Source organism: Wyeomyia smithii, chromosome 1 (genome assembly GCF_029784165.1).
Source record: "Wyeomyia smithii strain HCP4-BCI-WySm-NY-G18 chromosome 1, ASM2978416v1, whole genome shotgun sequence".
In the NCBI taxonomy this organism is placed as follows: Eukaryota; Metazoa; Arthropoda; class Insecta; order Diptera; family Culicidae; genus Wyeomyia; species Wyeomyia smithii.
In genome coordinates, this window is record NC_073694.1 from 123,776,781 (window position 1) to 123,788,878 (window position 12,098).

Below are 12,098 nucleotides of genomic sequence, written 5' to 3' on the forward strand. Positions count from 1 at the left end.
TATATATATATATATATATATATATATATATATTGTTATAATTTTGTAATGTTATATATATATATATATATATATATATATATATATATATATATATATATATATATATATATATATATATATATATATATATATATATATATATATAATTCAAACACTAAAGTGAAAACACGACGTAGAAATAAGTTTTTATGAGTTACCGATTTTATTTTGGTTCAAATCACATTCGAACCTGTTATACATAACTTTTAGAAAGTTTTTGATTTCATTCTGTCTTTTCACTTGTGTTCACTGTTTATTTCTATTTTATTGTCAACATGATTGTTTGTCTATGTGTATTAGGTCTTTCTGAGTGTGGTGCCTACTTGTTTGTATGTCTCTGTGTAGGTGATGTATGTATGTGTATGCAAGGAGTATATATGTAAATGAAAACGTATGTGAGAATAAATTTATAAATTTGTTATGATGGTAATATTTGTTGATTAGAAATTCATCGATGCTCTGCGGTGTTTTGTTTCCCATAGTAAGAAATTACTCTCGCCATCAATCGGTAGCATTCATCTGAATTCTTTTTTGCCATCGCTGGAGAATCCCCCAGATGCAAGCGATGTTCCAAAAGACGCTCTGAAAATATCTTGTATTAGATCAAGCAATCATAAGTACATTGACTAATTTACCAGCTATGTATTCTACTTTGTTCGGCTCTAAAGCAATACGACCTTCAACAGTTGGTTGAAGAAATGGCCCTTCTACTTGAGATTTAACCCGTCTTCCAAGCGGATTATTTGAAAGCCGCCCTGTAACTGATCGACCATACAGTCCTTCAGGCCACAATTCGAGCATAAGCAATTTTATAAAAACAAAATCACTCCTATGGCCAGCATCAGAGAATTTCTTCATTGTTCCTGATTCGGAAATCCCTGAACCTCGGTGAAGGCTGGCTTGTGTTGTAGCCTAACAACCTTAGCACTCAGTGCATCCGATAAGTTTCTACATCTCATCGTAGCATCCGAATATTTTGCACGAACTTTGTGAATTGCATCCTTCAACCGTTTGTTTTCTTTTATGATCTCATTGATTTCCTTTTGCTGACCACAAGTGCATTCTGTAATTAAAAATTAATTTTGAAATACAGAAATCCTGAATACTATAGCAAAAATTTATATGGTGACAACAGTTATTTATAATATAAATTTCCAAAATAATAAAACATTTTATTCCTGATTTCTCCATGATCAGACAGCCCCATTGTTAAGGTAAACTTTTGTAGTTTTAATAAAAAAAAAGGATTTTTAAAAAATGAGCTTTTTTACATAACGGTTTTTAATTTTTCTTTTTACCATATTTGTTATATGATGTTTTTCGAGTGTATGTATTTTTGGAAAGACAAACTGTCCATAAACGCATAAGAGTCACACTGCCAAAAACGTACAACTAAGTAAAACGCAGTAGACGGAAGTGAACCATTGCATTTTTTCCGTGCTATTGATTCAATCAAAAGCAAAAAATCAAAACAAGCAGTCATTCAAGGTACCGTAAACTGGGGTGGCTTTGATCACCGGGGTGACTTTGATCACTGTACCTCTTTTTTGAAAATGTGGTAAGAAAGCACTCGTAGTGCTTGGGATTTGTCGTAATCTTCACTGATTGTGTGGATATATGTTAGCGTTGCTACTATTCATGCATTTCCTGCTATTTAAAAAATGTTTTTCATGCTAAAATATTAATTGAAAATAAAGTGTATTTTAAGCGATTTTTGTTGCATACAAACAATCGGCCCAAGCAGGTTCAAAACAACAAGTTGCAATACGTAAAGTTTTCTTATTTTGTTCCCAGATTAGTTCTTAAGATAAACAAATGTTATAACAATACATTTTATTGTTATTTTTGCAAGTTTTTCCTCGAAGGCAATGTTGAGTCCCAATATTCTCCACAGCGTATTACATATTTCTTCTTAACAAAAACCCAAGACGTGAAGTAACATGCAAATTTGGACAATTGCATAAGTCATATTCCTCGTGGACTAGTTTTTGATGATTTTAGAATACCTTCCCTCTCAGTAGATAATCATTCATATATATTCTAAAAAATTTGTATGAAACTTGGACATTCGCCATTATAAACTGTTCACGTAGAATGTGAATGGCCCCCAAATTGCTTTCCGTATTTAAAAACTCTTTTAAGTCGTTTTAGGCTGTTCGATTTAGTGAAAGTAGCAAAGTGTTACTTCAAATTCATCAAAACAATGAAGTGATCAAAGTCACCCGGAATGATTGGTAAAAAATTTTTAGAGCATATTTAAAAACAGCAAAATTATTGCTAAACTTTTGAAGTAGTGACTGAATCTTTCTCAGTGCATGCCAGTACTTATTTTAAAAATATCAAAGAATATTGTTTCCAGTATATTCTAAAAATATTTGAGATACAATCAAAAAAGTGATCAAAGTCACCCCAGTTTACGGTACATATATATGGGAGTGTACTTTTATATGCAATAAGATTTTTGTTGTTTTGAATAGTACACTTCAATTGGTCTTTTAATGAATGTTACTATAATTTTCTACTAATTATTTTCAGTTTCGAGCCTGTTTTGCGTTTATTTGTAACATGGGACTGACCAAAATTCATATTTTTTTCATTATTTCAGCAACAAACATAGCTTTTTTGGGATTTTTCGAGAGCACACGTAATGCAAAGAAGTTTCTGAGATTTATCTCAAAAGCGACGAAAATTTACATGGGACTGTTATGCATTTATGGGCAGCAAAATTGTTATCTACAGCTTTGCCGGAGACGTCACACCGATTCAACTATTTAAAATATTTGTAATCATCAATACCTTCCCAACATAGTTTTTCAAAAATGAATTGTGTTCCAAAAGTTGAACTGATAGCACAAAAATGGCATTTTTTGCACAAAGAAACATTTATGCAAAGTTTCAGCCAAATCAAAAATGACAATTGAAAAAAAAAATAAAAATCATGACATTTTATGTGGAACTGCTTTAAAAAGAAACTATGCTAAATTATTCAAATTGCAATTCTTTACTCGTTATTTCTTTGACTTACAGATTATATCCTTCTTTTGCTTCTTGCTTTTCGGATTGTAGATGAAAAGGTTAGATGATTCCGATTCCGAGTTGCATGACAGTTCATCTGAGTAATCTGTATCAGACGATTGATCTTCTAATACCTAGAATTTAATTGGTTATTGAAAACTAGGAATAGGACCAAATAAAATTAAATATTACCATTTCTTTTTGTGCAGATGCTTCTGGATTAGAGTCAGTTTGTTCAGGCATCAATTTGCAGTATTTATCGCGAATACTGAGCTTCGAGACGGAATTCGAAGAACTCGAACGTTGTGGTGTGAGATTTTTTGCTACGGAATTTATTCCTTTAAACTAAAAAGAATTTATTTGAGAAATTTGAGTGTGCAATTTCAACCAACACAGCAACATTTAATATAGTTACCTCCATAGCCTTTTGTTTCGTTGAGTTTACTTTTAGTTGTTCCGTAGTGTAAGTTTGATGCTCTACTCCATCACCGGTATTATAGCAGACAGAATCATTCAACTTGATGTTACGTCCGCAATGAGATTGCTCTTGACGTACGATAGCTGCTTGCTTTCCTTCCTCCTTCCTTTCAAGGGCTTTGAAATCTGCGTTTCCCGAATCAGGAACCTATAGTATAGACGTTGATTTTATTTTTTATATAAATTTTGACGAACATACGTACCGTTTTCATTAGCACAACTTTTAGTTCCTTCTTTAGGCGCATCTCGTCTGATTTTTCTAAATCTTGTTTAGCTTCATTATTTTCACTTATCTGGCACTTATTGCTCTGTAAAGATTGTAAATTTTCACGATTGGCTCGAGCCAGGAGCCTTTTTCTCGCTGCAGCATTTTTTCCAGCCATTTTTGTGGCTTATGCAATAATAAAAATGAATAGTCACTAGGTTATAGTCTGGCAGTTGAAAACACTGTTTTTTCTAGGGGCTGGACAACTTTACTTTCATGAAACATATTTCGGTAATATTATACGATATTGGTTAATATATTTTGATATTTATCATTTATCTGCCACATTTACTGCTACAGAAAATTTTTGTTATAATATCATTATGAACTTTTCGAATGATTTGGGTTTTTTTTTTGGAATATAGATTATTTATTTTCACGTCCAGCGTAGTTAATAACCCAATTATCAAAAAATGGCACTTGGTTCGGTCTGGTCGCACGCCGATCATATTAGATTGGAAATATTTGGCAATATATTAATGATGTCTTGCCCGTTCACTGATTTTTTCCGAAGTCAAACGCAATGCATGAAGATTATTTGCGCACTCGTTAGATGTTGGTAAACAAAACATGACTGCTTGCCCAAGGCTTGGTGAAAATATTCCAGTAACTGAACATTCGTTCAACTTTAGTAACTAGGTGTGTACAAAGTTTATATCGCATATTACATTTTTGTTAGATTTGAATCTCAATATTACTATAATACATTTTTCACACCGATTGAAAAATATTAATGCTTGAATGCGGAACTAGAGGCAAGACAATTTTATTTTCATGAAAACTGTTTCAGTAATGTTATACGATATCGGTTGATATATTTTGATATTAATCGTTTATCTGGCATATTGATATCAGTCCAATGATAATGTGCAAAAATGCAATGATAAATACTTTGTAACGCCGAATATTGGAAATATTCCGCAATATACCAATGGTGTCTTGCCCCTAGTCACGAAACCATGTTTGAATTGATTTCCATAGTTTCTATCGGCCAGACTATACACCTAAGTAATTATACAAACAAACTCATGGATCACGTGACCACGTCAGACAATGCTGCCAGAGCTGCCAATGTTACAATTTAAACTAAATTCTTCCAGTTTAAAATCACTAAATAATCTAGTTTTTCTATACGTTTCTATACGTATCCAGGTTTTTTATTTGCACATGTTCCCGGTGGTAAATATTTAGAAATATTCTCGCGTGAAGGAGCATCAATTATCGATGCTTCGATAGTATCGGTATCAGACCTTTTTTTTTTTTTTTTTTTTTTTGACCTACAATTTTTTTTTCAAAAAGCGGCGTTCAGAAAGTATCGATACCGGCACTCGTTTCTCGCGGAGAGTATCGATGCCAAAATACTCGATGCCGCGACCCCCATTATCGATATCGCTGGTATCGATGCTAGTATCACTCATCCCTAAGTTAGTGATGCGAACTATCGCCCAAAACGGACATCGATAACAATCGATAATTCTAGGGTTTTTATCGATAAGTATCGATAATTTGACTGCTAACGTTTGCGGTAAAAAAAATTTCAGATGGTGATGAAAAAAAAACTATGACAGATAATTGAGTTGGATAAATTTCCCATGGAAGGTTATCATGTTAGCTTCCTCACAAAAAAATATTACGTCCTTGCGTGCAGCCTTCCGGCAGTTAACCGGAACATTCGTCATGGCGGAAGGAAACATGCGTGTTTTCAAGCTCTTTCTTCGTTTTTTTATTAATTCCTCCTCCGTTTTCGCGACAAAATTTTTGAAATTGATCTTGCGTTTGTCCAGAAATTCTCGATGGGAAGCAGGTGGGGGACATTGGGCGGATTCGCCGACTTCGGTACCACATCGATATTCAGCCGCTCCTTCTCCTCCAACGATCGCTTCGAGTAGTTGGCCGACGCCAAATCTGGCCAGAACACCGTGTCTTCGCGCTTATGGTATTTCTTGATGAACGACGCAACTTCTGTCAGGCACTTCGTACTATAAATTTCCCCGTTCACGGCCAGGCCGGAGCGAAAGCAGAGCAACTTCGACATCCCTTTCTCGCTGATTGTCAGCCACAGCCGCACCTTCTTGGGGAACTTGGTTTGTGAAATAAACTTTACCTCGGTGCTCACTTCCTTCGTGGGGGAGGTAAAATACGAAGAGCCCTGCTAGTCGTTGCCATCCAGGGTGAGATAGGTCTAGTCGTCCAATACCACTGCCGCGTCGCGATTCGCCGGGAAAATCGACTTGACCATCTTATTCAACCGCTGTCGCTGCGTCATTGTCTGCAGCTCCGAGACCAGTGGACGGGACTGCCGCTTCCTGCATGTATGTCCATGTTCTCCAGATGCTTTTTCACTGTTTTAGAGCATTAGCCACTTTTCCATCGGTCTTCCTCTTCAGCATCCTTTGAAGCTTCTTGTCGCTCGGGGTCGTTGGCCGTCCGGAACCGGGCTTTCTTTCGATGCTCTGAGCGTTGTCCAATAGTGTCTACATGTTGTAGATGCCAGGACCGGCATACCCGGCGTCCACAAAGTGCCGCACGATGTCCGTTTTTGACGCGTTTCGTCAGTGCGATTAAAGGTAAACCCATGAAAAATCGGCAATTTTTGTCCATTTTTTTACCGCATACGTACCATTCGACAAATGCAGTTTTGCTATATAAATTTGTTAAAAACAGAGACAGTGATGGCCCAAACAGAATGGGTACGTTTGCGTTGCGTTGACGTCAATGTGATAGTAAATGTATGGGCTAACTGTCAAATTGCCGCAAACGCAGCCGTAACGTATCCATTGTGTTAAGGCCTTGAATGACAAATCTTACGATACTGCGAATGGAAATTCAAACAACCGGACGAGTTAAACAGTTTGTTTTGGAAAGTCTTCGGGTTTTACGCCGGGAGTGCTTTCTACGAAGTAGTTTCAAGCCGAAGTTCATTTTGAAGGTTGTATAATAAAGGAAATAATTGAAGCAGGCAAAATTCTGTCAATTTTTAAATGGACAAAACTTCAAGAAAAATGAATCAATTTTGACAAAACAGGTTTCATTTTACTGGAAAACTGTCCCAATATCCTAGTATTACTTTAGAGCTAGACGTGACCAAGGGTCACTGGAAATGTTTCGGATTTCCTGGAGTGTGTGCCAAAGTGTACATTTTTGGCACGCGTAGAACTTTTTCTGACATTCTGTTTCAGGCATGCCTCGCGTAAGAAAACCTAACTGTATTTGAACCTTTTTCTTATGAATCAATTTATCTTAGTAAAAATTATCTGAACTTTTCTTCAAAAATATAAAAAAACGAGTTTAATATCCTACTCTGAAAAAAATATAACTTTAAAAACAAAAAATGATTTTAGAAAATATCGGTAATCTAAGATTTTTTTAAATGAAGTATTTTAGATAGACAATTTAGTTGCCTAAAACGTTCTATGCGTTGCAAAACACACACTCTTGAAATCCGAAACATTTTCGGTATAGGTTGGTCACACAAAGTTCCCAAGTAATACTACTGTTTTCCAGTGAAATGAAACCGGTTATCAAAATTGATTCAATTTTCGTAAAGTTCTGGCCATTTAAAAATTCGAGAAAATTTTATTTATCTCTTTAAGAGGGAGGGGGGGGGGGTAATGTTTGTAATGATTTATTTATGTACTGATATGTATTCAGAATTAATATAGTGTGTTCTGCCACAAATGGTAACATATCAACACTAAAAATTATTTATCTCAATTATTTTGTCTACCCCCTGTATAAATCAGGATACTTTTTTGGCGCAACAATTTCGTTGATTTGGATTTTTAGTGGAACTAAAAATTGTTTGTTGGGTTACAGCTACTTTAAACATAAACAGTTCCAAGTTTAACTAAACAATTACCAGAGAATTACCACTAGACTGCCGCTATGCATGTCCATCATAATATAAGAGTTGGCAAGCCAAAGAAAATGCATTTTATTACAATTTCGTATCATTGCTTTTTATGAGATGGTGCAAAAAGTTCGGATATTCTTTCAAAGTTCTCCAGTACTAAGTTGTCGAATTCATCTGTTCTTAGGAAACTATAAATACCTTTTTAGTTACCATTATTTCTCAGAAACTCAGTGACACCCGGGGTGAACCTTTACACCACCCCCAACAATGCTAAATCTTGTCGAATAGCAGCACCCAACAAATATCTAGCGGCAAAAGCAACTCCTGGGGTAGGGTAGGTTCTTTTGGGTCTCCTCCAGTAACCAGCAGCACTGACTTGGGCTCACCCTTATAATATCGATAATTATCGTTAACGTCAAAAAATTAACGATAATATCGATGACCAGCATATATCGATATTATCGATAAGTATCGAGAAGTTTCCCATCACTACCCTAAGTTTTGGTCAACAAAAACAAGTGAAGTGATTACAATTTTTTTGTAATTAAGTGGTGACTAAAACGATCAAAATAAGTCAAATAATGAATAGGAAACGCAGGCCGCTACATTATTATATAATCAGACCCTGGTGTAACCGGAAGTATATTAAGAAGGTAAATCGTATAACGTTATTCACACTTACTAATTTAACTAACGCGGTTTCAATTTTCAGAACAACTTTCAACCACAAGCACCAATGGTTAACAATCAGAATACAGTTTCGGAAACAACAATTAGCACTGCCTACTATCAGGAAGTGGAAGGTGAAATCCCGGTCAATAGAAATGATTCGACAAATGATGTTCACACAAATAAAAGCCAAAAAGATTCCGAACCCACTTCCGCTGCAAAAATGACAGTTGATTTTGATTCTGAGGATGATATTGATACAGGGAATGGAAATTGTGAGATGGTATGTAATGTTTGTTACTGGTCATCGAGATTATACTTTGAAGATAGATGGAACATGTTTATTTTTTGAAAGTATCGCTCATGGCTCATGTTGCGTTTTAAAATTAGAACCAACCAACATCATCTGATTTCAATACTGGAATCTTAATCGTTCTAATCATCTGCATGAGTTTTACAAAGTCTATATATATTCAAAATCGGTCCTTTTTTGCAGAGCGATAATGATAGCGAATATGACAATCTTAAAGATTTTGATGCAAACTCTGATGCGTTTGAATGTGGAACTGAAAAACATAATAATTATAATGAGGTGAGATAGGATAATTTGAAATGTTATCGTCTTTAACTATCCTGCTATGCTTTAGTTGTTGCAAAATATATACTTTGATCTCATATTGCTGAATTGGTTAATCAATGATACTGTCGTCAAGTTCGCGAAAAATATTAGTGTGAGGGATATGAGGTTAATGGTCCTTAATTTCTATATAAGACACAAACTAAGTCAAACTGCTTTGGAAGATTTACTCCATATGCTGAATTTGTTCATGGAATATAAAGTGCTTCCGGAAACTTTTGCCTCTTTTGCGAAAGATTTCGAAAGCCCACTAAAAGCAAAGAGAAACTATTTTTGCACCAACTGTTTGTACGGGTAAGATGTACTTTTATTTTTTGCAACTTGAACTTTATGTCCTGCATTACTTGTTTAATGATAGATTCAATAATCAGCCAAACTCTGAATCAGTCTGCCCGATGGATGGATGCGGCTCCAGTGAGAATGATTTTTTTAATAACGTTTCCGCTTGAGCAACAAATAAGAGACATATATTTGAAGTATTCTCAACAAACTATAAAATACGAAAAACAGATCGAAGAAAATGACATATCGGATATTAACAGAGGTTTATTAGCCCGATCGATTTTCTCTAGAAACACTGGAAGAATAATAACACTTTCCGCAAATGAAGATGCAGCAGCCGGATATAAATGCACTAACAAAAAACCAATTTATCCTCTCTTCGTAACCGTGAATAATCTCCCACCTAAATTAAGATTCGATCAGAATAATTTGATCCTGGCAAGTCTCTGGTTTAATAAAGGGAAACCAAACATGGCATTATTTCATAAGAAGTTCGTTTTGGAGCTACAAAGATTGCACAACGGAATGCAAATAGAAGCACAAACGTACAAAATTGTTCTACTTCAATGTTGTCTCGATTCTATTGGGAGATGTGAACTTTTTTGTTCAAAGCAGTTTAATGGTAGATACGGATGCACCATTTGTATGCATCCTGGAAAACTCGTATGCAAACAAATGAAATATCCCTATCAACGTGCGAAACTTAGAGAAGATGTAACAACAAGGAGGTTGATGATTCAAGTAGAAGAGTTTGAAACTCGTGAACCAAGATTTGGAATAAAGGGCCTGAGCGTACTAGTCGGATTACCAGAATTTGACATTATAAAAGGTCTACCAGTTGATTACACGCACATGGCACTTCTAGGAATCACGCGAACAATTTGGGAAATATTGGTGGAAAATAGTAGCGGAAACATTCAGCGATTACGAAATACAAGTATTGTTAAAAAAACAATAGGCGACAGATTTACATCAATGAGATTACCAAGCTCGTTTTCACGACGCATGCGGAAACCCGACGAATATCTTAAATTTAAAGCATCTGAATGGGAGACTATTCTATTGCACTGCATTTACCCATGTTTAGCAGATTTGTTACCTGCTACTTATATGAATAACGTTATGATGTTTGCAACGGTTGTTTTTCTGTTACTAGAATTAAACATTTCGCGAAGCACGTTATTAAAATGTCAAAAACTAATGGATCAGTTCGTTGAGGATTTTGAGAAGCTGTATGGAGAATCTTTCATGCTCTATAATGTGCATCTATCCGGTCACTTGGTACAGAATGGTAGAAATCTAGGTTGGTCTATTCAAGAAATTATCGATTGAAATCTGAATAAACGTTATTTATTTTCAGGGGCGTTGAGGAATTCATTATCTTCCCGTATGAAAACGGAAACAGTATGTTGAAAAGTTTTCATACATCTCACAATCGTCCAGTTCTGCAACTTGCAACTAAATACGTTTTGAATAGAATAGTGCACTACTCATATTCGCCAAGAACTCCAATAGTCGAAGCCTTCACTGAAAAAATATGGAGTCAGCCAAGGAAAAATGTTAGGGGTGTGCGAAACTGACTTTTCTGGTGTCGAAACGAAACGAAACGAAATTAACCCTTAATTTCGGTTTCGCCAAATTAGTCGAAACGAAATCAAGGTGGATTTCGAGTTCTCGAGACGAAACGAAATTGGTCTCTAAATTTCGCGAAATTTCGAAAAATAAAATAAATGTTTCTGAAACATAGCATTACAATGATTTGAAACGTTGGAGCGTACGCTAACGAAGTACCCTTCAGCAGTTGATCGCAAGGTGCTTACGAAGAGTAACGTAGGTGTTCAGATATCGATAAACCGACAATGACGAGAAAATCAAAAATGTAAAAAACTAAAATCTTGATGCACTTATTTATACAGATTATATTGCAGGTAATAGTAGCGCGATAGATACAAATGATATAAAGGTCAAACTCGAAATGTCTTTGTAAATAATAATTTAATAAACTTCTGAACTGATTCTTTTGGTTTGAATGCAACTATGTTTAAAATAGTAAAGGTGCCGCCACACGGACGCTGATTCCCTTAGTTTCTAACTCATAGTTGATTGTAAAAAGCATTTTTTTTTTCATCATAGCGCGGGATTGTACTGTCAAAAGCTATAACATAGAGACCCTGAACTACTCCGGCATGCCCGAATAGTTCATAGCCTACTATTCAGTGTTGAAAAAATGCTTTTTACAATCAACTAAGACTTAGAAACTAAGGGAGGTAGCGTCCGTGTGGCGGCACCTTAATCCTTCTTTCATAGCACTTTCGTCATTCATAATCCAAGTTTTGTCCTAGAGCTCGAACTGGAAAACATGAGAGATGGTAGGTAGGGTTTTCAACCATTCCTGTGAGTTTTGGTGTCCCTAGCAAAGATAACTTTTCCAAAGAGTTTTTTCCTATGCAAACGTAAAAGCGTCGAATCCGATAAGCAATTCCTCGGCGGCCTTCTGATGCATTTCTGCATTCTCTAAAAGCAGCAAAATTTACAGGAGCTGTAAAGCTGTAAAACCTTTGGAGGGCAACCATTTTGAGCTTTTGTCGACCAGTGTTATTGATTTTTTTTCAACACCGTTTAGTCAGACTAGACTAAGTGACATCTTTATCAATTCGAGGAAAACAAAATTTAAGTTAATTATTCTGTAAACTTTGAAGTTTTCAATATGTTTGCACATTTTGTAATATAACTTAAAATTACTTTTTAACTGAGCAGTTCCACAAAATATGCCCCAGTTTCAATATTTTTTGTCATTTTAGATTTGGCTTAAACTTTGCATAAACGTTTTTATAGGCTGAGCAGCTATTTAAAATGCT

The 12,098-nt window shown here is 35.4% G+C and overlaps 1 protein-coding gene and 1 long non-coding RNA gene across 3 annotated transcripts; one reads left to right on the plus strand and one right to left on the minus strand.

The window, feature by feature from the left end:
• Positions 1-275: 275 nt before the first annotated feature.
• On the minus strand, positions 276-4,072 carry LOC129733807 (uncharacterized). Its single transcript, XR_008729720.1, has 5 exons — positions 3,738-4,072; positions 3,250-3,682; positions 3,068-3,191; positions 678-1,105; positions 276-624 (listed from the first exon to the last, which is right to left on the minus strand). It is a non-coding gene; the product is annotated as an uncharacterized LOC129733807 (long non-coding RNA).
• Positions 4,073-8,117: 4,045 nt separating this feature from the next.
• Positions 8,118-11,255, plus strand: LOC129718019 (uncharacterized). 2 transcript variants are annotated; one of them, XM_055668396.1, is made up of 6 exons: positions 8,118-8,305; positions 8,365-8,604; positions 8,818-8,913; positions 8,969-9,252; positions 9,317-10,543; positions 10,601-11,255. In XM_055668396.1, the coding sequence occupies exons 1-5, from the start codon at positions 8,234-8,236 to the stop codon at positions 9,405-9,407; spliced, it is 783 nt and encodes a 260-aa protein (XP_055524371.1). In that variant the 5' UTR covers positions 8,118-8,233; the 3' UTR covers positions 9,408-10,543; positions 10,601-11,255. The 2 variants fall into 2 exon arrangements, with proteins under 2 accessions (XP_055524371.1, XP_055524370.1); XM_055668395.1 differs by lacking the exons at positions 8,118-8,305; positions 8,365-8,604; positions 8,818-8,913 and having other exon boundaries at positions 8,920-9,252.
• Positions 11,256-12,098: the final 843 nt, after the last annotated feature.

Coding starts and splice junctions, on each gene's coding strand:
- LOC129718019 (XM_055668395.1), top strand. CDS start 9,358: ATGGATGCGGCTCCAGTGAGAATGATTTTTTTAATAACGTTTCCGCTT. Junction 10,544..10,600: donor ACAGAATGGTAGAAATCTAG/GTTGGTCTATTC, acceptor ATTTATTTTCAG/GGGCGTTGAGGAATTCATTA.